Source organism: Phasianus colchicus, chromosome Z, assembly GCF_987193195.1.
Source record: "Phasianus colchicus chromosome Z, bPhaCol1.hap1.1, whole genome shotgun sequence".
NCBI classification, from domain to species: Eukaryota; Metazoa; Chordata; class Aves; order Galliformes; family Phasianidae; genus Phasianus; species Phasianus colchicus.
Window position 1 is genome coordinate 54856681 of NC_143476.1, and position 24978 is coordinate 54881658.

The 24978-nt window shown below is 41.3% G+C and overlaps 1 protein-coding gene across 2 annotated transcripts in view; it reads right to left on the reverse strand.

Moving 5' to 3' along the window:
- The window catches only part of PCSK5 (proprotein convertase subtilisin/kexin type 5), a 263646-nt gene extending 247288 nt beyond the window's left edge, over window positions 1–16358 (reverse strand). Inside the window, exon 1 of one of the 2 annotated variants that reach the window (XM_090130933.1) lies at window positions 15529–16358. In XM_090130933.1, the coding sequence (XP_089987059.1) occupies window positions 15529–15726 (198 nt within the window). In that variant the 5' untranslated portion in view covers window positions 15727–16358. The remainder of the gene's footprint in view (window positions 1–15528) is intronic. The other variant, XM_090130932.1, reaches the window with a different exon arrangement.
- Window positions 16359–24978: the final 8620 nt, after the last annotated feature.

Consider the following 24978-nt stretch of genomic DNA (forward strand, 5'->3'; position numbering starts at 1 on the left):
TGTAAGTTAAAATGAGTGCAAGGAGCAGTGTATATATTTTCTTCTGTAAGAACAAGTTTAACCTTTCCAACATTTAAAGCGACTCCACTACAGTTATATACCCTCATCCATTATAAGTTCAAGCTATGACAAATGTTGTTTGTATTTGCAAAGCTGTTAGGCAATATGGTAATGTTTGTTTCAGTAAACAGCCCCCATGAGCATATATGAATAGGAAACAAATACCTATAGGATTCTGAAGGACCACTGAATTGCCAATGTGTTCTGAATTTTTTCTCCTTTACTAACTCAGTACTCTGTAACATAAAAAAACTAAATGATATATACTGCATTGCCTGAAACAAGCTTTGCCGTTATTTTATTGACTTCCAATCCCATTTCATAAAGAAACATAAAATGACAATGAGAGAAAGAAGACAGATACTCATGCCACACTGTGAATGTTTATTTAAATAGCAAACTGAACTGCTATATTATTAGCTACTCTGAACTGTATTACTGTTTTTTTCTAATCTATACTCTCTGATACACAATTACAGCAGAATAACGTAGTCTGACAAAGTTCTGACACCACTATTCCAGCCATGCAATGAAAAGTGTAGTTAATAAATAGTTTTGTTTTTTTTTTTTCTAACAAAATACTACAGCAAGAGAAGTTTCACAGCAAAGAATGTTAATATTCCTTTTAAATCCTGATCATAAAATATTTAATAACCATTGTCCCTGTCCTGAAACTTGTAAACATCTGACCAGTCCTGGTGGGATCAAGTCCCTTCTCATTTACAAAATTGTAAATCAGAAATAACTCTGTTGAAGCTAATGGAATTTAAGAGGCATAAATCAAGGGAAATCAAATCCAATGGGAATACTTTTCTGTGTAAAAGATTTAAGAACTGGGCACCATGTTAGATGCGCTCCTATATCTCTATCCAGTTGTTTAAACATCAGTATAAAACTCTTAAGCACATTAATAGCAAGAGAGTTTATAACATTCAAAATGACTAATGCACTGACCTACAGTAGTCTTACTGTTTCCAGTGAACATTTATATTGCCAGCAATAAACCTTTTCACACTGTACTTTGTCTTACAAATCTGAATTCAGGTCTCACTGGTCCTAGTAAGTACAATGTTTTCATTTAACTGACTTTCTCATGAGACTCGATTTAAGTAATTTCCTCCTCTATCACCAATATAATTTACAGAAGAGTAATAAAGAAGTGACTCATGGGAATACCTAGGACTGAGTCAAGTTCATCTATGTGGTATGTGTAGGCACTAAATTCAAGGCTCTTTTACAGCAAACCTACAGCATACTTCATCAACTTTGTACTGTAACAAAGTCTGATGACCAACCACTCTGTACAGCAGGCTTAACCAAACACAGATAAACACACAATCTGTATAGAACCAGGCACAACGCTGACACATTCGCCTATCTTTTTTCATCAGTGCTGGTGCTATACAAAATCTATACTGTTTTGTGTAAAAATGAGTTGCCAGTAACTATCAATTATATAAGCAAACTCTACATCCATGTGTAACCTCATTGATTTTGATAAGACATCTCGAACAACAATTATTCACGAGTGACATTTTCTGAAGGGGATTTTTTCATCTCTGAGGTGTAGTAATTCAGAAAAATCTCTCTGACAAGATCTATAAGCACATGTAAAGAAAAAGCAGATAGAAAATCAAAAACTCAAATCAATCACCAAAATTAATGTGTCATGTAGCATTCAAAACTTGTGTGAAAGAAAACATCATCACAACTAGTTTAGTGAGGATTTCTAAAAAAAAAAAAAAAATTACTTCTGTTAACTCTGTCCATAGTCAGATATGATTCTACTGAGAGTATCAATCTCCAATCACAACAGAAAAAATACAAAGTATTAATTTGGAAATATATAGGTCTCTCCTGCTCTATCAGCTTCCACATTGGGTGGAAGAGCTATTAATGTTCAGTTCAGCTTTGACTGGAACAGGTAGAATCTTCCACTGTTTTTACTGGGAGTTAATTAAATGCAATAAGCATTTAATTAACAAACTTAATTGTTTTGAATCCAGACATCAATGAGGAACAAGGCTTAAATGTTAGGTTAAGTTATCATCCTAGTGCCTAAGCTCCCATACCAGCTTCAGACTACAAATAAAAGTCAAGCAGAACTGAGAGCCAGTTGTGCCTCATGATGAAATATCCAAATTTGTGAAAATTGGTGACAAACTTCAGGTTAAAGCTTTCACACAACATTCATTTTGCACATGTAAGCACTATTCCTTGGTGGCTTTCCTATTTGGAGAGCAGAATCACAATATCCAAGGGCTGGGTGAAGGCTCAGCTGCATTTCTCAATGAAGGAAAAACATCCCCATTGTACATCTCTCATACTGATGCCAAATTCCCTGAAACAGGGAAAAATTCATCAGCTAGAATGGTAGTAATGAATTAGATAAAGCTATGTATTCTTTTTTTTATAAACAGATTTATGTTTCCATTTTGAAACATTGGTTTCTGTGCCGCACCAGTCCTACAAGGTCAGAAACATTAAGAAATCTAATTCCATTGTAATCACTGCTAGAACTGCTCACTGTATAGTTAGATGTGTCAGATTAATATTCCCAGTTCCCAGACATTATTCAGATTTTGCAAGATGGAAATGGTATTTCTGCCTAAGAGAGCTTCCAAAAGAGCAGCCTGTTGCAATGGTAAAACCATTTATTGATAAGATGTGCATAGTTGCCCATCCCAGAGTCCAGAGCTCCTTAAAGACTGAGATAGTTAACTCTTTTAGAAAGCAAGTCTCAGCAACCCTGTTTACTTCCAATTATCATTTTTTCCCAGATGATGGTTTTGTTACTTTTCAGCCGGGCACCAGCATCACACACTGGCCTAAGAACTATCAGGAGGGGTCTGTCAATGATGAAGGATATTCAAACTCCTCTAGTTGAAGCTCTGCTTGATCAGAGAGGCAGAAAGGTGGAGTGGCAGTAATGCTGAGATGGGTGTGCAACAGAGAATCGAGGAATTCACATGAATTCTGTGATTCCCTCTCTCGAAATTATTGTATTTCAAATAAAAGCAGTGAATACAATTATCTTAACATTGTGCTTTATGTCCAAAGGATATTTATGGCTGATAATGTAGTAAAATGGAATATTTCAAGAAGAAACAAGTTTTAATACTGCAGTGCTAGTTGGGGCTGGAGCTGGGTGGCAGTGACAGGATAACTCTATCAGACACTGGTACAACCAAGGCACCTGCAAGTACGTTTCTAATATTCATGCTAAAAGGCAGTTGAGACCTTTACACATTGCAATAAAATCCCTTGCTGAGCTAAATTTCAGACACTCTCAGAGGTCCAGTGAGAGAAATGTTTTCCTTCAACAGCAGAAAAATCTAATCTGAGCTGTAATACCAGGTATCTGTGCTGGCTCCTCTCTACTCCCCACTGGCAAAACTACTGCTCCGTGCACAGGATGGGGGCTGGTTGGCTGGCTGAGAGAACACAGAGCTCATTCCAAAGCCCATTCCTGTAGGGAAACTCAGCTACTCACTCCCAGGAGAGGCAGGAGGACTTCTGTAGCTTAAAACCCTTCCTCTGCTGTTCATTCACACTTGGATCACTAGATGGAATCCAGTATACTCACAGAACATAAAAGATTCCTAGAAGTTTAGGATTAGATTGATATATTTACTTTCAAATGAGATGAGCTACTTGGGGCATGGCACTTCAAATACCTTACAAATCAGAGTTTGGAAGAAATAAAGATGATACAGCAGTAATTAGAAATAACTGAAAACTACAGCAGCAGTGGCATGAAATTTCTCCCTCGTTTTTACATTTCAGGACACACTGTGAATGTTTATTTAAATAGCAAACTGGACTGCTATATTGTTAGCTACTCTGAACTGTATTACTGTTTGCTTCTAATCTATACTCTCTGATACACAATTATAGCAGAATAACGTAGTTTGACAAAGTTCTGACACCACTATTCAATGTCAATTCTGAACAGCAATACTTCAGACTTGCAAGTCACTAAGAAATGAATGAGAAGAAATGGTAATGGAAGAATTAATGGACATTTGGATTAAAAAGTTATCTTTTCAAAAAGAGTCTGACAGAGGCAAATTCTACCATACAAACAATTAGCAATCTTTGAACAGGTCAAGTGTGCAGATAAAGATGGCCAGGAAGTCCCCCTGGACTTCCAAAAGGCATTGATAAAATTTTGCACAAAAAGTTTTTTGGAAATCAAGTCCATGCAAAACCAAACAATTGGTTAGAGTATTGAAAATATATGTTAGGAGTAATTCATTCTTTGTTTATTAAAAAAATTAGCTTTCTACAGTGGAAGTAGTTCATGCTAGAGTTCCTCTGGGGTCTGTGCAAGAACATTTGCTATTCTATTTCATGAAAAATGACAGGGAAAAGGAAGTGAACAATGAGATGTAGACGTCAGCTATTGTCAACAATCACAGAAAGACTATAGCTGCTTCACATGAGTTGCAGAAGGATCCTGTAAATTTCAGTGACAGCAACAAACAGCAAATTAAATCCAGTGTATACACATGTAGATCTATGTGATGTATACATCTAAAATCACATTAATATGAAGTATTCTGAGCTGCCCAGTACCACCAAAGATTCAGACACTTTGAGTACTGTGTGCAGTTCTGGTCCTTTCCATTCAAAGACATCTGATGGCAGAGTTACCAGTTTCCAAGTGGGAGATCAGGGATACGAAACACCTTATATGTGGAGAACAAGTAAGCCAAGATTCCTCATTCTAAAGAAGAGATAATTTAGGGAGAAATGTCAGAAATCAAAAAAATTATGTACAGCTTAAGAAAAGTGAGCAGAGATCAACTTTCACTGTTTCTTTTAATAGCCATCTAACAAAGCTAACAGGAGTCAGGTCCAAAGCAAGCAGAAAAGAAGTGGTTCTTCAAACAGTGAAGGAGCAAATAAAATTCTTCATAAATAATATTATGGATGCTGACAGTTTACTTTTATTTCAGAAACTGGACAAGTATCTGGATTTAAAAAAATCAAGAATTTCTAAGTACACAGAAACCACATAAACATTAGGCTCCTGAGCTGAAAACAGTCAAAGGATTATGATTAGATGCTTTATTCCTTCTCTCCCACAAACATTAATTTAACACCATTGCCACAGACAGTCAGGCTAGATGGGTCTTCTGACAGACCCCAAATGGCCTCATGTCCCTACAAGTCTTTGAATAAAGGCTGTTTACATGAACAAAAGTTATATGGAATACTTCTCTATGTCCTAGATGTCGTACTATTGGCTTCAGAAGTGTAGTAACATGGTGTGCATTTTCTTTGCTGTTTAAGACATCAGGTTACGGTGTTAACATGCTTTATAAAGAACAAAATCTGTAAAAGTAAAGATTTATTCTCCTGGTTTATCCAGAGAGAAGGCTACATGCTAATGTTGATTAAGCTAAACGTTTTTTTTAAAAAAACAACATTTTCCAGTTGTAGGCTTGAATTTCAACCACACAGCACTAGTCAGTAACATATTCACTGCCCACTACTCACTCTTGTATAAAACATGGTGTTTTTATTTCAGGTTGAACAAAACAGAGTACAGGAACATATCAAAAGTTTTAAACATGACTTGAAAGATCTCTGTAACTTCAGTTTGGCCCTGGAAACCCTGAAATAAAAACACCTGAGGCCTATTCCCCACTGACACAAGCCTTAATGAAAAACGGCCTTTTGCTGATGGATATTCCTCACGTGCTTATAAACATATGCTATCACCCAGGGAGCAGAATCCTTCTATGTGGAAGGGTCTGCATGGACAATTTTTTCTTTCCTGACTGGTTTAGTCCTGCATAATCCATGATTGCTCCTGGCAAAATGTGCGTTTTACAATCTTGTCTCCATCATGCACCATCATGTAATCTGCAAGAATTTCCACAACAACTTTTTGTGGCAAGATTTCATGGCGTAGCTCTGATACTGTTCTGGACTTGCCACAGTTTCATTCTAAAGAGTTTTTCACTGTGCAAATATCAATCAAACTGGGTCTAACATGTTGCCAAATAATCATTTACTGTCTTAAGCCATACAACTCTGGAAAGTAGGTTTCTATTTGACCATACATTTTCCTGTGTCTGGCAGGTGACAAGGAGTACCACAGCTTCTCAGTAAGGGTCAGATGATTTATTCAGCTCCATGGCTGACACATGTACCTCTGTACTTTGTGATTTTACAATTCATCATTTGGAAAGGAAGATATACTGGTTAAATACAGAACAGAGAACATAGATGCAAAATATGCAAATGCAATACTGGCATTATCTTGACTAACAAAGTTATGAGAATTATTTATGACACTGTACAAAGCAGTGGGGAGGCTGTGAGCAAACTGGCCACCTTTTCTGGTCAAGGCAAACACATTTCAATCAAAATACTGTTAATAGGCTGGCCATGGGAACTGGAAACCAATCTTCTAACAGGAAATCAGAAGCTAGTAGCAAAAACAAAGGCTGGTTCCCCCTGCAAATGTGCTCAAGAAACAGACAAACCATTTAACTATTTAGGCATGTGAACACGCAAAAGTATATTGGCCATGGCTTAAAATAAGAATGAGAGAAAGAGAAGAAAGAGAAGAAAGAGAAGAAAGGAGGAAGGGATGAAGGGATGAAGCTTTCCAGACTGAGGACAAGTAACATAACCATTTAGAAAACTTATTAGTTCTAGACTTGTTTAAAAACCGTGGGGAAAAAAATCTATGGATCTTTTAAGGTTTATAATAGAAATGATTGATACAGTCCCATCCAATATTCCTGCAATTTTCATAATAATGTTGAATTTTGCAAAAAGCAAACTGTAGCTATGTTCAAGTACTACTTGATTAACAGTCCTACTCAAATTCCTGACATAGGGCCTAAAATTAAACAGTGGAATAGTAGCTCAAACCCCTATGTAACTATGTAGATAGTACATCTAATCATTACAGTGGAGTAGTGAAAGGCAGCCAGCCAGAGTTCCTCTAGAAAATGGTTTTGGTCAGAATCTTCATTAGTGACCTAAATAAAGGCACAGGAAACAACATAGATGAATATGCAGACAGAATGTTTAACTACAGTGAGAAGCAGGAGGAGAATTCAAAACTTGACAAACTGTAAAAGGAGGCCTACAAAAATTCCAAAAGAGATTATGCACAGTATTACACCTAACCAAGAACTATCTCTTGGACAAATTCAGGCTGGAGAACAACTGGCTAGGAATTCAGCAGAATCAGTTTGTAAGCAATAGCAGACTACAAGCCGAACAAAGTCAACGATGCCATACAGAAAAGAAATGGATTACACAAAAAGCAGTGCTGTCCCTCGGACTCCTGAAGGAATCCTTATGCTTTACTTCTCTGCAAAGCTGTAGCAATTCCTTTCTCTGAAAGATGTGGTTCACTTAAAAAGACAAGACTCAGAAAGACCAAGTAGCAAGGCTAATCAGTGAAAGTATGACCTATGTGAAACAAAGGTAAGAACTGGGCTTGGATGGAAAAAAAGACAAAAATAGGTTGCAGAAAAAATTGAACACTGTGACTTTTCTGATGATCCTTCCCTTTACGTTTGAGACAGGCTTTGAGCTGAAGGAAGACAATTGTAGCTTAGACTTTAGAGAAGTGAAGATATAATGAGCTACTATAATCAGCTGTGCCCTGGCACTATGGAACTTCTTCACTGGAGACATTTGAAAACTGGCTAAATATCTGCCATGAAAGACACAGACATAGCTGGCTCTCCTGGAGGACAAAGAAATGGACAAGCTGATCTCTAGAGATCTCCCTCAGGAGCCCTTCATTTCTACAGCTGTCAGCCATTAAGTAACAGATGTATGACATACTCCTCGTTTTCATTAAATATTTTACAGATTTCTTCCTCCATTTTCATCTATCCTGGTCCACTTACTTATACATTTTGTTGGAAAGGAGTTTCCACAAACATTGCCATCTGAAAATTGGGTTTGCAACTAATTGTTATTCTCAAAAGTATAATTTAGTGTGTGTTTGCCAAGGGGCTTTAAATAAAAAATCATCATGTAATTTGTAGCCTGACTACTATGCTGTAAAACCAGATTCTCATCTTCCCTCATTTTACAACAGCATATGAAGGCTATTAGATTGCCTCTATAAGAACCCGTTTAGCACATCTATTCTTCATCCAGCTCCTAATGAAAGCTCACATTTAGTATTAGGATACTCTGCTCTCTCTCTCTCCTCTTTCTCATTTTTAACTGCACTGACAAGAGAACTACTGCTAAGTATGAAGTAATTAGACATGGCACACCCTTTGTATTCTCCAATACGTACTGGCATTATGTGTTTGTGTCATGTGAGTATTCGTAAGAATACTGTCTTACATTTTCCAAACATTTGTCTAACTGGTGGTTATTCTCTATGAGTCCCTAGATTTATTTTTTGTTGCCACGAGTGGGAGAGAATTCAATTTTCTCTGCTATATCTCTGCAACCCCACTCTATCTGCATGTGTGTATACTCTGGAGTACACTTCTGTTGTTTTCTTTTTAATACACGAGGTCCTGGCACTTGTAACTATGGTTCTCAAGACTTCATTGAATTTACTGCAGCTGTTAACTTCTGTTAAGAGTGCATTCTGTTTCAATGTTGTGACTACACAGGCTTTTCTCTTAAGTGTCTGGATTACTACTGTTCAGTAGCTGAAATTCTTTGCACATAGAAACCTATCACACTCTTTTGAATCATCTATGTGACATGGTGGAAATCATGGTAGAAAATTCTAACCCTTGCTGTAGAGAATAACCTTACTTTAGGTCCTACATCTTAGCATAAGATTGTTTTCTCTCTGCTGAATACATTCCTAGTCTAACAATTTCTGCTATTTACATTCGCAAAATTTCCTTTTGCTTCACATCAGGAACAGATTTGGAAAAATGGAAAACAGCCTATTCTTGCTGATCAATTGATTTTCTTAGCTAATTTCTCCTCTCTGCTACCACTGGAACTTCAGATTTGTACTGAGCTAATTTTACTAGCAATTTGTTTGATTTGTTGTCATTAAGTTTGGAAACTCCCAATAAAAAATACCATTCGGCAAATCACATTTGCATTTGCATTACCTAAAAAATAAAACTGTTTTATCTAACAGTGACCCCTGGGCCATTCCTCAACACAGCGCACTCAGGAATCTTTTCTGTAAATGTACTCCTCTCAGGCAAGGAATTGGAAGAAAAGGGTAGTCTGTCTCCTCTAAGGGTGGGGAATAGGCCACTCTAACCTGGAAGAGATCAGAAAAGAAAGATTACAAAAGGGGAAAGGTATGCTTTGGAAAAGTGCTGCCTCACCCTCATCCCTTGCCTAAATTTAAGGAAGAAAAAAAAATAGAAGGAGATGTATTCCTATAGTAATTAACACAGCATTTCCCCCCCTTCTGGAGGCACAGATGAGCTATCATGACCTCTTCCATTCTTCTATCTCCTTCGGGCTACTAGATCTTTGTTTCTCATTCTCAACTGCACCTTCAAGAGAATTAAAGAAACCAGAGTTTATAGAAAAGCACAAATCCAGAAAGTGTACGTTATTTTGAAGCCCACATGTTTCAAATGACAAGAGACCCACGTGCCCAGCCTCCTGGAGATCCTCTTCTCTCATCTATATAAAGTTGTCAGGAGAAAAACACGATGTAAATAGTTCAAGAGCACAAAAACCTTCAGCATCAGAATAAAAAGTAGCATTCCCAGCTTCTCAGAAGCTTCGGAAGACAACCATCTACAAGCTGATGCTCCTTTACTTAGGCTATCAATAATATCATAGCACCCAAACAAATTTAAATCCAGTGAGAAGCTCTGTTTATAAAAAATGAAGAAAACCATGGGAACTGAGATGACAGATAAGTATACCTTAATTTTCATAGCAGTGTCAAAAGAAAGCTTCTTTCTTTCACTGTATAGTAACAAATCTCCATGCTACCCGCACAGTCATAATATTTATGCCAATTCTACAAAATGCTACACATACTATATGCTTTAATATATTTAACCCTCAGCAGCTACCAACAGTGGAAGAAGAAACTTTCTCAAATGGCAGAGACTGACACTTTGCTCCAAAACAAACATCTGCTCAGTACAGCCACTGCAAGACAGAAGTGTAAAATATGTCAGTAAGGAGCTGCTAGGGGACAGGGTGTATCCCAAATTGCTCCATCCAGCATGTAACTTACAACTCCTTGGCTTGCATTATGCTACCTTATCACAGTCCCGGAGGGACTGCCAGCCCAGACTGCTTTCTTGAAAGACTAATGCAAAGGGAGCAGCGACTCTTTTTTACGTAAGACAAGGATTTGCTTGCTGGAGAAACTACAAATCACACCATAAGGGTAGATCAGAAATATCTGCAACAGGCAGTAAAAGTTAAAACAAAAAAACAAAAAAACAAACAAAAAAACCACCTTATCTATGCATGTAAATCACAATATTACATGCTTGTGCTATTCTAAAGCTGAGTGAGACACAGGACACAGGAGGCCTTCAGATCAACTCTTCTGTAGTTTATACTGATGTTTCACTGTATCTGCTTTATTGACCTTAATACAGTTGTAGTTGTCACAGGAATGATGCTAACAGTAAGCAAGTACTGAAGTCTGAAGTCACAGGATGGATCTGACAGGAAGGCCTACCGATCTGAATATCAGCTCAAGGAGCACCTGCTTCACACTGGTGGCACTAACTATAACAATTAAAATCACTGTCTTCCAGGAAAGGTATCCTGGCCACTCTTCTCAATCAGTAAGTGGTTTTACTGAATGTTTTCCTGATATTTAACCTGCATCCAATAGAAGGGCAAACAGAGTCTTCCAAAAGAAGCCAAGTATCAGCTAATACAGAAAGCGTACGTTGTTGCTCTGTGTTTTTTCAAGCCACTAATGAAAAAGTTAACTTACTAGTTTACTAGAGCCTTACAAGTTTCACTGTAGGAATTCAGGTATCTTGGAGAAGCTATACCGACTGCCAATTTCACACTAGTAGTAGTAAGGAAAATGCAGAATAAATATGAGAGCAGTTCATTGAGCAATTTGCAGAAAACAAGAACCAGAACATGCAGCCTGGAAAACTACAGTCTCCCAGGAGTTAATGGAAAACCCCTTCTCCACAAGCAAAGAAGGTGAAGCTTCAAATTTCTCTCCCAAGAGATGCAGACCACAAGAAAAGTTTGAAAGCAAGAGGTATACAGAAGCTGTGAGCTACAGTTCTCCACTGCTTACCAAAAGATCTCAAGGCTTTTTCTAATATACGTCTCGTCCATCAGTTTCTGAGTGACTTGCCCAATCATTCAAACAGACTTCATAGTTTTTCTGTCATCACTACGGCAGTGAAAATGACCTTAGTAGGTATTTCAAGACTCACTCAAGTGGATACCCTCCAAATCGCACAAGCACCCATAAAAGGAGCAATAAATTATATTTCTTACCAACAGAATGCATCAAGTAGCAAGAGGGAGGAGAGATGTCTAATGCTTATGACTTCTGGCTCTACAGTCTGGTTCACACTGACCAACTTAAGGCACCTTTTCATGTCACGTCTCATCAAAACACAGCTCAAATGTTGCATCCTCTTAACTATGTTACTGCTAATCTACCCTAAACTGTTTCTCTCCCATAGCATTTCACACTTGCAATCATCCAAAATTAAGAGGGTAGTTGGTAAAAACAACACTTCCAAAAACACTCTTCTGCTTTCCACTACTCCCTTCAACTTTAATCATGCAATTAAGCATTGTCAGAATGCTCCTGGTTTGCAGCTGTCTCTGCTCGACTTTCATTTTGGTATGCAATTTAACTACCTCTTCTCTGGGTTCTTTGTACTAATCCAGTTTTTTGGACCAGCCTGATTTAGATCTTGGACTTCGCTTTTTGCACTTCTTTTCTTCAAGGTGAGCTCTGAAAGTTAATTAAACCAGAAATATTTTTACTGCATATTACACTTGTTTTTTCATCCATTTCAGATTATTTATGGATGTGTATTTTTATGAGACTCATAATTAACTTCTTCAAGCAAAATTAAACAGCTTGCTGACACATTCAGCTTTAATCACAACGTTCCAATTTATCTAAAAGGGATGTTATCTGCAAAACCAAAGTTTAATTGCCTGGCCTGAACTGCCACAGTATACAGACAAGGACCACGGGAAGTCCTGCCTCTTACATAGAATCATGCTCACTATTTGTCTCTCTTCATGTGTTGTGGTAGAACTTCAGTTAAGGATATGTCTTTTAACATCTTACTCCAAATGCTTAAAAACCTTCCAAGGTTTTTAAATTACTTGCAATTGTCTCTCAGTAATAGATACAAGATTCTTACCCCTTCTCATATATTCTTTCACATTTCCTGTGATGTGTGAAACAATGTCCTGCTTTTCCAAACGCCTGCATAAAGCCTGCTATGACCAAACACCACTCATAAGTTCAGTCTATTCCTGACTTCTATTTATAAAAGGAAACTATCCTATTCCCTTACTTTATACATAGCTATATATATACCTATATGTGTATATAAACTATCTTATCACCATCTCTATCAAGTGATTGACAGTCCTCACAGAAAATGATCTACATTTCCTTGTATTTTCTTAAAAAGTAGTAATAAAAAAGGGCTACTCCAAAAGTAATACCTTCAATTTTATTACGTTGGCCCATGATGTCAATGGTGGATGTTGGTGGGACAGCAGTAGAGGTTGAATCTTCCTGACAGTATCCCTTACATGTTGTTGCCATTTGACAGATGGCAGCAGAAGGACACTCTGACAAAACAGCATCTGACGTGGAAGTGTGAATGAAACAAAGGCATGTCACTGAAGTCTGCCATGTGGAAAAAATGGCACCCACTGGCATTCATCGATGCTTGCTGAACATTTATAGAGACCCAAAAGGAAATATGAGCACAATGAGGGTGATACATTTCAGCAGTGGTGACAGTGACAGCGGTTCACCTCCACGGGTACAGATTTTCACCCAGAAAAGAAGCTCACCCACTCAGGGTCTTGCTCATCGCTGGCAAAAATGCAGAGCTTTTGGTGATGTGTTTGTAACTGTGAATCTGCCCTAGTGTTAAAGTGTTTTTGCCATTCAGATGGAAATAAACAGGAATCATTACTTTTGGAGCCACTTACATAACTATCTTACACAGACTTTGAACCATACTTTTACATGTTAAGATACAAGTAGTTAGACGAGAGTCATTTCAATTACTTCATGAACTCTGAGTTCTCCAAGTATCCATCCTATCTACCAATCAGGTCAATACAAATTAAATTGCACAGGGCCCAGCTGGGAATTAAAGGAAGTATAGATTCACTGCAGACTGACCACCAACATAGCAATGGCCGTGCTATCATGGAAAAACATTGGAGACAATTTTGCACATAATTACCAGAAACTTAGACTGGCCATAATGAAAAGATAGTCATGAAAAGAAATTTTGCCTAAGACTGTGAACGCATAAGACTTTTTTGGATGCAGACTGTACAATAGTGGAACACCGAGCTCTTCAATGTGGAGTAACAGCAAAAATACATAGAGGTTGTATTTTTTTCCATACGCCTAGCTTCTCGTGCTTGAAGGCTGGCTACAGCCAGAAGACAAAGAATCACCCATCAGTCTGGCTTACAACATTACTGATGTTTTCTTTCTCATACACACATCATTCAACTTTCCTGTATTACTCTTCTACTGGCAGTCTCCCTGTACAGAACAAAATAACTAGAGATTCCCTTCACATATGCTCTTTTTATCTGCATATCCAGTGATGTATTTTCCAGTTATTCATTATTTATAGCCTCTATTTTCCTCCTTCCTATCTGTACACCTGATCAGTAATGTATGTATTATTAATATATATAGGTGTGTGCATGGCACCTCACTGACACATAAGGAGGCCACGGGTGCTAACTGTGTCCTTTCCTCCACTCAGCAGGAGGCTCAGACATGCCAGGTACAGAAAGGCAGTCCTGAGCCACCCGGATGAGGTGAGGAAAGCCAGAAGGGGGAAGGAAGGAACCGTGCAGCTTGCTGTCACTTGCTGCAGCGCTACAAAGGCTGAAATAGGAATATACAAATGTTATTCCTGCATTCCTGTATTTTGTAAAAACGTGTTCAATTTTGACACGAAAACTTCCTTTCGAATTTTTGTGCCTCTGAATGGAAGCAGCATTTCCTACCTGCCTGCACGCACCACATGGGAAGCTGACACCGCCTGCCCAAGCACATGCATAGTTGATTTCAAGTGTTCTGTGCTGCCTGTGCAACTTATCAGCTTTTTGTATGTAAAATATTTACCTTGTGAACAGCAGGACCACCTCACCTATGCTTGCAATGATGGAGAAAAGCTGAGATGCAGACTCCAAACTTTTGGGTCAATGGTACAACATGTGGGAACTCATTTCACCACACAAACAGAACCCGTGCCACCCTGATCTTCCTGAAGCCAAGGTACTGTGTTAACACAGTAATGTTAACAGTAGTGTTCTTACAACTCATTGCGAGAGGAAAGCTTCCATACCTGTAAACGATCACTTCTAAACTTTTGACTCACGTGGTGAGTCTAGATGTGGGGACGTTTACACACACCGTGCAGCAGCACTGATGTTTTTCAGGCACTATGCACTGCGATGGTGACTCACATTTTGAGGCTGTCAGAGAGCCGTGGATATCGGCCACGACCTCTGTCAGAGAAAGCGACCTCAGGGCACGCTACCCCCCCAGCCGTGCTTGCTGCGGTAGCGAGGGCGCACGCCGCCACACGCGGGTGTTCCCCGCTCGCAGCCCCTAGATCTGCCTGATCCGAGAGCTTTCTCTCGGGGGACCCCGGCTCTGGCCGGATTCAGGTGTGTTTCGGCTGAACATCCGCGGGCTGCACGCAGCCCCGCTCCAGCAGTGTCGGCAGCCGGGAGCCGACTCCTCGGGGAACCGGCGGCGAGGCTGCGGACGGAGCAGCGGGCAGGCGGTCCGGCCCGGCCAGCTCCCGCCCGGGGTACCGCGGAGCCTCCCCGGACAGCGGCGCGGGACCACCCTGACACCTCTCCCCGCCTCGCCTCCCGACACGGGGGGGCCGGGACGCCCCCGGCGGCGGCGGCGGCGGCTGCCACGTCCTGGCGGCCGGGGACAGGCGCGCTCGCCGTGGGACGCGCCGCTCTCTTCGGATTTTTTCGGCGGAGGAGGGGCGGGGAGCGCGAAGTTCGGCGCGGAGGCAGCGCGATGGAGGGCAGAGCCCCGCCGCGGCCCCACGCCCCCGCCCCTCGCCCGCGGGAGGCTCCGCGCGGCGCGGCCCCGCTCCGCACCTGGCCGCGGAGAGGGCGCTGCGGCCGCCCGCGCGGCTTCGGCCCCGCGCGGCTCTGCCTACCTGCCCCGCGCATCACCTCCGCCGGCCGCGGGAGGCCGGGGTGGCGCGGGGCCCGCGGCGGGGCCGGAGCCGGCCGTCCCCCGCCCGCCCGCTCGGAAGTAGTTGTAAGGAGGGTTACCTGTCCTATATTGACGTATCCGTATTTGCTAGCTATCCGGTTGGCCTCCGGCAGCCCCCCGGCTATCCGCACAGCCCAGTGGTTGGTGTAGAGGCGCGTCCTGCAGGCGGGCAGCAGGAACCCCAGCACCAGGGTTAACCGGCAGAGAAGGTCTCCGCCGCCTCCGCCTCCCCAGCAGCAGCGGCGTTTCCAGCCCATCTTCTGCTCCTCCGCGCGCAGCCCCCGCGAAACTTCTCCTTCCTTCTTCCGAGGCTCTCCGCCTCACCTCCGGGCGACAGCGGCGGCGCGTCCTCCGAAGTTAGCCCGAGGAGGAAACTAGAAAGAGCCTGGAATAGTGCATTGAACTGCCCGCGGTCGAGCGATGAGGGGCTGGGAATGGTGACTACGAGCGGCAGCAGGGCTCGGTGCCGTCCCCTCCTCCCGCTGCTCTTCAGGGATTAAGTAACTTGCTCGGAGAGCTTCTCGCACAGTTCCGGAGCGCCAGCCTTCTCCGCTGTCTCCCGCTACATGGAAGTCCTCTGCCTACGGGGAGGAGGTTCCTTCTCCCGTTTCCCTCCGCTCTGACTTCCCCTGCCCGTGCTCCTCTGCCTTCCCTTCCCCTCTTGCCCGGAGCCCGGGAGCAGCGCGGCGGCGGCGGCAGGCGGTGTGTGAGTGTTGGCAGCTGAGCGCCTCAGTTCACTCCGGCTCGGCCACCTCCCTCTCCCCTCCCTCCGTCCTCCTCCCTCTCCTCCTCCTCCTCCCGCCCTCGCTCCCGCCCGCCCGGCAGCTCCGTGGGCCAGGGGAAATGGCAACCGCGCCGGCCCCGCCGCCCCCCGGCCGCGCTGCCGGGTCCGCGGCTCCCGGTCCCGCCGCCCCCGCGCTCCCCCCCCCTCGGCTCCGGAGGCCGCCGCTCCGCCGGCCGGGCCGCGGGAACCGCCGAGAGGTGCGAGGCCTGCGGCGAGGCCTCGTGTCTGGCGGCGGCCGCGGCTTCCCCAGCCGTGTGTGTCCCCGCGGGGGCCGGGGGCGAGGAGAGGCCGCGGGGGAGCCGGGCCCGGCGCGTGGAGCCGCGGCAGCGGGCCGAGATGGGCAGCAGGACGCGGGCAGCGCGGGAGCCGCTTCTCCCGCCCGCAGCGGCGGCGCCGCCCGACCCCTCGCGAGGGTCTGCCTGCCTGCCTGCGGCTGCCGGCCCCGGCTCAGCGCGCATCGTTTGACGTTATTCGGTGTTAAAACGTCCCGCGAGGGGTCACTGCGGTCCGGCAGGGAAGCCGGACGGTGGAGCTCGTCGGGAAAGCCCGGCGGGAGGGAACGGCGGAGCGGGCCGGATGGCAGGGTGCGAGAGGCAGCCACGTCTGCAGCGGGCTGGGGGCTGGTGTTGGGCTGCCGGGGCTCCCAGCCCCATTCCGGTCCTCGCTTCGTTACAGGAAAGTTAGGAGCGGTCCGTGAAACTCAGCTGTGATACACTCGTCGTGAGGATCCTTCGCTGCTTGTGGAGGAGTTGTGCTTGAGGAGGACTGCTAGCAGTTTGAAGTGTCAGTGGTGGGTTTTGTTTGTTTCTGAGGAGCCTATGGTGTCCTGCAAGGCTGGGCAGCTGTCCTCCTTATCTCAAGGATCTGAGATAGGAGAAGTTAAATGTTTACAGAAAATGGTACAGTAACCTGATGTGCCTTTTCTTCTCCCCCAAGACCTGAGCTCCAAAGCTGTTCTTTCCTAGTAAAGTAGAAAAAAAAATAAAAATGCAAGCAATCAATATGCTGCCTTCCATTTCAAACTGTTCCCTGCCCTAAGTTCATTCATTTTTCCCCCAAACATCATTGTTATATAAATATATAATGTCCTCCTATGACTTCTGATGACTTTTAAAGGGGAGAAAATGGGCAAATCCATTCTCTACTTACTTGTTTTAATTGCAATAAAGTAACTGGACAGTGGTTAGCTGTTCCCTGTTAGTATTATTTTCCCTGCAGTGTGCAGTATCATCTGCGTGGTGTATTAAAACACACATTTTTTTGACATTTGTAGTTCGAAGTCTGACTGTGGGTTACTTTCCCCAGGATTCTATGGGTAATGGCTCAAATAATTCTTCTACTGAAACCTCAGTCCAACACTAACTTGATGCAGGAGCAGCAGCATTAGGCCCAGACAGCTACATCTTGCAGCAAATAAAGTATGCATTCATTGAATATGACATTAAATATCCTCTATCAATTAGCACTCCTTATTGACCGGTTCAAAAGAAATTACACAAGTCAGATGTCTTCTCTATCTTGAGTGTTTTAAGTATGTTTAATCATGAATGGCCACCTTACTGAAGTACATAGCAATGAATGGGTCACAAACTCTGAAGTCTGAGTTCATTTAGAAAGGATAAATTAAAATCTATTTTCTGATCTTGGTGAATTTTGCTGTTGTTTTGACTGTCCTGTTTCCTGCCATAGATCTATGGGGTTTTTTTCTTCCACTAAAGGCACAAGCTATACACAAAAAAATAAAGCTGCTCTGTCATTTCAGTATCTACTTCCAGCCTTGGTTATGTGAAAAGCATTTCATATATAGGAACCAAAGCCACGAGGAGTAGACTTTATAAAAACACTGTTTTCCTATGAACAAATAAACCCAAGTGTCTCTTTGTAATGCTGCATTGTATGGTATAGCTTAACAACAAACTTACCTTAAAGCAGCCTTTGATAAAAGGGAGTGACAGTCCTTAGATACATGTTGTGTATGAGCAGAGTCCTGTTTGCTGAGCCCATAGAGGCAGCTGGCTGAAAAAGGTTATAATGCAGAGTGTATGAAACCGCTTCAGTATGAACCCCAAGCTGTGCAATTTTGCAGAATGCTCATCACAGGCCAGTCCATTGTGGGCACTTCTTTCCCAGTATGAAGTGAGAATGCTGGCAATCCTAAGCTGTGCCATGTCCTGATAAAAGATGGTTCTTTTCAACAGGGCTAGGAGATGGGAGTGGTGAGAGCCCCGAGGGGATGACCAGCAATGCTGTAGTTCTGTTCAGCATACCTGCTGTATGCACGCCACACATGGTTTGTAGCTGAGCTTGCTTCTGTACTCTGTGAGAGGCCGGATAGCTTCTCTGTATACTCCACACCAGGGATTTTTCACCTCCGAGCAAGTGCAGAGGAGAACTGATCCTTTTCATCACTTATCATCACAGCTTGTTCCTTTTATCTCATTCTTTTTCTACTTCTTTATCCCTCTGCTATGATCAAAATCAATATCTGACTGTTCAAAATGCAAGTTTCCATGTATTTCTATCTCGTCCCTTACTTATTGATACTAATCCCTAAATGCCTCCTCTACCGTTAGTTCCAAATAGTTGTGATCCAGGATGTGACCTCTGTCTCTGTTCTCACTGCCTCTGTTCTCACTATTTTGCCCACCTAGTCCTGAAACTCTTCTCCCCTCTGAAGTCCTTCTCCAGCTCTGAAAATCCCTCTGGCTCACTAGTCCTTGCAGCCCAGGCTCTGGTTGATTTTAGCATCCCAGCACTTTTCCATTTGAGTTTTGTAGATCAGTGCTCCAGAGATGTGTTATTCACCCTCAGGTCATAATTAAGGAGGAAACCACTATTCAAAGTAAGCAACAGCCCAATAATAAGTCCTGCAAGTAGATACACTGGGCCATGAACACCTTCCAGAACAGAGAACTATTTCAGAAGGAGCTGGAGGCATGTGTTCATCAAATTTCAGTACAAGAGATTCTGGAGTGCAGTAGATTAAATAGTATTCTTCAGGGAAGAGGAGAGAGAGCTTCAAAGAGTGGAGGTTGTGTCAGGGAGTGATTGAGAGTTTGCTTTAAAAAGATGGATAATTTTGGAATCCAAAGTAGCATTAACATTTCTTGGTTTCCGACCATAGCTGGTTCTTACAAACAGTGCAGGTGGATCACTTGACAGCAGCCATCATATGAGATAGTTTGCTGCTATGCAGTCCTTTCATCTGCCATTTTTCTGCGCTTCAGGGTTGTCCTCAGTTTTATTTACTTTTAATTTCATCTGGTTTTAAAAGACTAAGGTTTTGGGAGTTATCCATTTATCTATCTATCTATCTATCTATCTATCTATCTATCTATCTATTTTTATACAAAACACTGTTTTTGCACAGTTTTTATTAACAACTTTTGCTTGGCAAATTCTCTTCTCCTTATTCACAGAAAAAGCATGTGATACTGTTTTGAGTACATCACTGCTTTCATGAAAAGCCATAAATGCTTGTCCATATTTCAAGGAACATTTTCCACCTGTACATTAGAGACCTTTCTGAGTTCAGAGGGACTTTTCAGTATCCTTTCCATGTCTAAAGGGGAACTACCAGGAAGAGGGAGTCATACTTTTTAAGAGGGACTGTTGTTATAGGACAAGGAAAAATGGTTTCAAATTTAAAAGGGGTAGATTTAGGTTGGGTATAAGGAGGAAGTCTTTTACAGTGAGGATGGTGAGGCATTGTAACAGATTGCCCAGAGATGTGGATGCCCCGTCCCTGGAGACTTTCAAGACCAGGCTGGATGGGGTTCCAGCTGTAGTTGTCCCTGTTCATTGCAGGGGAGTTGGACTAGGTGGTCATTAAAGGTCTCTTCCAAATCTAAAGATTCTGTGATTCTTTGACTTCCTGAAGATTATTACTCACACTGTTCCTAGTATGTTGTCTGTGGAGTCCATGCCCCTATTCCTGTGCAGTCCAGAGCAAAGCATGAATTTCATGTAGGAATTTCTGTTTCCATTTCTTACTGGTCAGTGTGGGAGCAAGTACAATAACAGACAGCAATCTTTATTGAGTCTTATGGCAGTGCAGAGGAGGAAAGTTTCCTGCCCTGGATGAAGACAACAAGAAACAGAAGGGAAAAAGAGTTTGGGACAGAAAAAAGAAACTGAAAGAAACTGGGATGGGGATGTATCATAGCAACTCTATTCAGGTTGTGCTCCAACTCAAGCCTTAGGTTTTTCTAAGGAATGTAATGACAAGTTCAGTGATTCATGTAAGGAAATAAAGGCTAGCCATGGTTCTGGCTGGGGATGTGAGTGAAATGTCTGTTGATAGTGAGAAAAGAGAATCTGAGTCTGCACACTGGAATAGATATGAGTCTGGGCTTTTGCTGATTAGTGATAATTTGACCCAAGGCCTTCCTCATTCGATTATCATGAGGATTTTATTTTGTGCTTATGAATAAGACAGTATTGCATATTCTTCCATTCTGTTAACCCTGTGTTTTCTCATACCTTTCCTTCTTCAATGGTATTTATTGTCTTTTTGAAGGCATGGCTCCCTGCTCATTCTAATTTTGATTTACTAGTAGGTATAATTTGAAAAGATACTAATCTTAATCTGAAGGGATTTCAATTGCCTATACTGACTCCTTTGCCAGTGTGTTCATGTTTGTCATTTCCCATATGTACTAATCCATCTCATTAGGCTAAAAACTCTGTCATTAAATCGTGTTAACAAAGCATATATCTTTCTTTTTTCCTTTTTCTCCTTTTTTTCTTCTGTTATTCTTTTTTAATATAATTTCAGACCGCTTTAGTAGCAAAACACAATACGCAGCCAGGATAAACGGCATGACGGGAAAGGAAGGGTGCTGAAAGTAGGGAGTCTTTTTCAGGTGACTTCACTGCCATCCTATAACTTCAGATCCTGAGGGCTTTTTTCAGAAGAACTGCATTTTCCCTTTCCAGCTTCTCTCTGGATTGTAAAGTTTCAAGAATATGATCTTAAGCGCATTTAGAGAATGGATGTCTAAATAGCATTCCTAAGTGTGAAGCTCAGAATGGTAGCTGTGGAAATTATCTTGGGCCCCTTTAATTTGATGGTGGAGAAATAGTTTACCTGAAATGACTCATCCAAGTGAATTCATCTGCATGGAAGATGTTTGTTGGTTTTTGTTCTTTTTTATCACAAGTTCAGTTGAGTTAACATTCCAGTAAGCTCATTTCTCAATCATCTTCTGAGTCAGAATTATAGCTACACTTTAACTGACTCAGCTGTACTGTGAGCAGATATAGGAGTTTCCTCTTATTGTTCCATAGAAACCAATGAATGAAAAAGTCTAATAATTTCACTATTCTTTTGTTAGGCCAATACACTGTTGTCATTGTATGTTTGAGATCAAATTCCTGTTAAAAAGACAGAGACAAGTGAGGATCTACATTACTGTTCAAATTAGAAGCAATACCAAAAACAAAAGCAAAAAAAAAAAAAAGAAACAAAAAAAAAAAAAGGAAAAAAAAAAAAAAACCCTGAAGCTATTTCTCTTTACCTGAAGAGAAAAAAATGTCATACTTGCTGTGTTTCAGACCACGTCCTACCATCATTTCCAGAGACCTAGTTGGGCTCAGTTATGTCTAAACCACACTCAGACTATCACAGATCCCTGCGTAGGAGAGCTGGTTCTTCACAGCAATGTTTGGTACCTTCTTTCTCTATGGGATTGTCTTCTCAGACAATCTTTATCTTGATTCATGGCTTCCATGTGACTTATCTTGTCGTGATGTTGTATATATGCTTTAACACCTAAGTACACAGAATGATAACGTTTAATCTTCGTTGCCCTCTTCTCATCTCTTCTCATTGCTTGAGGAAGTGGAAGTCATGTATTTAACATGCAAAATAATTTAAGCAATTTTTTCACTAAATAATATACAGAAATTATAGTTCTAGAACATTCTTTTCAACTTGAGGCTCTTTCCTAATCCCAGTACAACTCCTATGAATTATATTCTTGACGTTTCTTTGCATAGAACTTGTTCAGTGCAATTATTGTGCCTTGAAATAAAAGAGCTTCTTCTCTAAAGCCTCTGCCTAAGAAGAGGTACAACCTCAAAGTGCTGAATTTATTACTGTAGAAGGAAACTGAAAGAACACCAACCTCTAACTTTGAGATATAGCAAGTTTTTGCACATTCTGTGTTTCAGAGAAGAAAGAAACTAGGGACAGGTATTTTAATACATATAACCTTGAGTTGCTGGTGGGTGAGTAAGAAATAATCCTATAATAGTTCTGTCGCTATGAAGTGGAAGGTCACAGCTGTGAAACATCCTTTTCTCCTAAGATGCCATTCACAAACTTTCTTGACCTTGGATAGCAAGTAAACCAAAGGGTTTACCAAATAGAAGGGCAGTGTGACCACATGTGGAACTGAATATGCTCTTCCCTGTTGCATACTAGTAATTAAGTCAGTGCCAAGAATGCAAAAATGAGGCTACCCTTTTGTTATTATTTTTAAACAAAATTGGAAAAAGATTCATCTATCTCTGGTATACCATGGCAGATTTGAAGTCTGGAGAAAGAGATGTTGAACAGAAATGCAGACTTCTGTACAAATGGCCCAGCCACAAAGCAAAGTTGCTGTGAGTGCAAAGTATTTTTCTCAAGTTGATCATACGTATCATCTACCTCAGAAAATCATTTTGCTGTATGGATTCCTTAAGGAGCCAGTTCTGGCACTTCTGTTATAATAGATGTGAAAGATGCACAACTCACAGTCACTTCTGTGGGCTGTGCACTAAAAGAAGGGGAGCACTGACAGTTTCTGTCAGAGTCTCTTTGGTGTTCTTTGATTTGATAGAAATGACAGAAAAATGCATGAGCAAGGGTTCTTTCCCAAATTTTCTCCTTCATATTTTTTTTTTTATTTAAATAGTCTTTACTCCTTTTTTCAGCCCATCTGCCTTTCCTTTTCTTCTCGTCTTACCGCTGCTGTGAAGATTTTCTCTCCCATCTTTGTCCATCTTATCATTTCCTCAGTGCATTTTCATCAGGAGAGATCCTCCCTACATCTTCACTCAGGTAGCTATTTCCTAGGTCCTTCTCCTGTGATGTTGTTCTCTGTGCACCTGTTTATCAGCAAAAACAAGGGCTTTAGCTGAAAGTTTTCATGACTTATAATTATCATGATGATCTAGTGTGTCTAGTACAGCGCTGCTGAGAGACAATCTCTAAAGTATTTTATCTTTGGGATAGATAATAGCCTAATGATCTGTAACAGGTAGTCCATGTTCAAAGTGCAGTGTCCTGCAGCACTGATAAACGTCGATTCTGAATCAGAAGTTATAGCAGTGATGAGTCTTCAACACAGTGATTTGTAAACTGGAGGAAACAACCTCTGGGGAAAGAACAAGGATCTTGATGTGTTTACTGCTCACTAATTCAGACCACTTATTTCTCTCAAGAAGTTCTAAGAATTTTATTGTAAGTCTCTTACATGTCTGGTACCCTCAACAGTGCATTTATAGTTTAAACAATGGTTGCTGGAGAATTGTGATAACTAATAAAAGAAATAAATACACTTAGAGATGCAAGCATCATCAGAGTCTTAAGTTTAACTAGGTTCGTAAATATTTACCTTCAAATGGACTTTAATGGACATCAGATTCTGTTACATTTTGTTCTATAACAAGAGCAAGGGAGAAAAGAAAAGTGAAGAAAAAAAGGTAAGCAAAAAATGGAAGAAGGAATTAATAAAATAACATAATTAATTACCAAAATGAGAGTTAGAAAAGTTAAGCCCCTGGTCAGAGCTAAGGCTAAAATAGACATTTTATTATAACTGATAAGAATAGTATGCAATTTTACTACGTGGGCAATATATGATTTACGATCTCTCTCAGTATTCATTTCCTTGCTGCTAAATGCCCCAGCTTTGCAAATGATGTGATGCTGACAATAAAGTACATTTTCTTGGGGACTTAACTGTTTTTTAAAATGAAAGTGATTTTGGTTGGGATTTATATTGTGAGTGACACAAAAGACAGTTTTTGCCACCTTTCTCTTCTGTTAGGAAATTAAACTCCCACAGTTCAGGAGGAAATTAGATTGCTCCCAGAAAGATTTCACTCATTCTGGAAGAAATATAAAACACTAGTTCTAAATTACGTCAAGTTCTACTCCCATTAGCACTCTTTATTCCTTTCTTTGTCAGCCTTTGGTCTGCTCTTTGTTGCCTCCTCATCTGGATAATCAGAGCCAAATATTTGTGTTTTTAATTTTTTCCTTCATTTAACTGAGCATTTAGAGAGCAAACAAAGAAAGTGAGAACATTTGCCAACATATCTGTTAAAAGTCTAGCACTTCCCTGTGTCCTTTTGCATTTACAATGATTTTCCTCATTCTTTAAAATGCAGATTACTTCATGAAATAAATGGGATGTGGGGACCTGTTTACAGAATGTGTTTGTGATTGCTCATGGTTAAAACAAAACAAAACAAAAAATATTGCTGAAATCATAGTTGGAAAGAGCATTTATGCAGAGCTAGTGATGTAGGAAGTGTTTCAGGTCAGACAGCTTTATCTTTCTTGTATTCTAAAGAATTGCTTCCTCTGTGAGATGTATGTAATCATTATTATTTGCTGAAGGGCAGTAAAGTATTTATTTTTGTCAGTTCTGTGGGTTGTAGTCATAAACTTCAATATTCACAATGTAAAAAGTATATCTACAGCATGTAGATTATCATTTAGGTCTGGTCC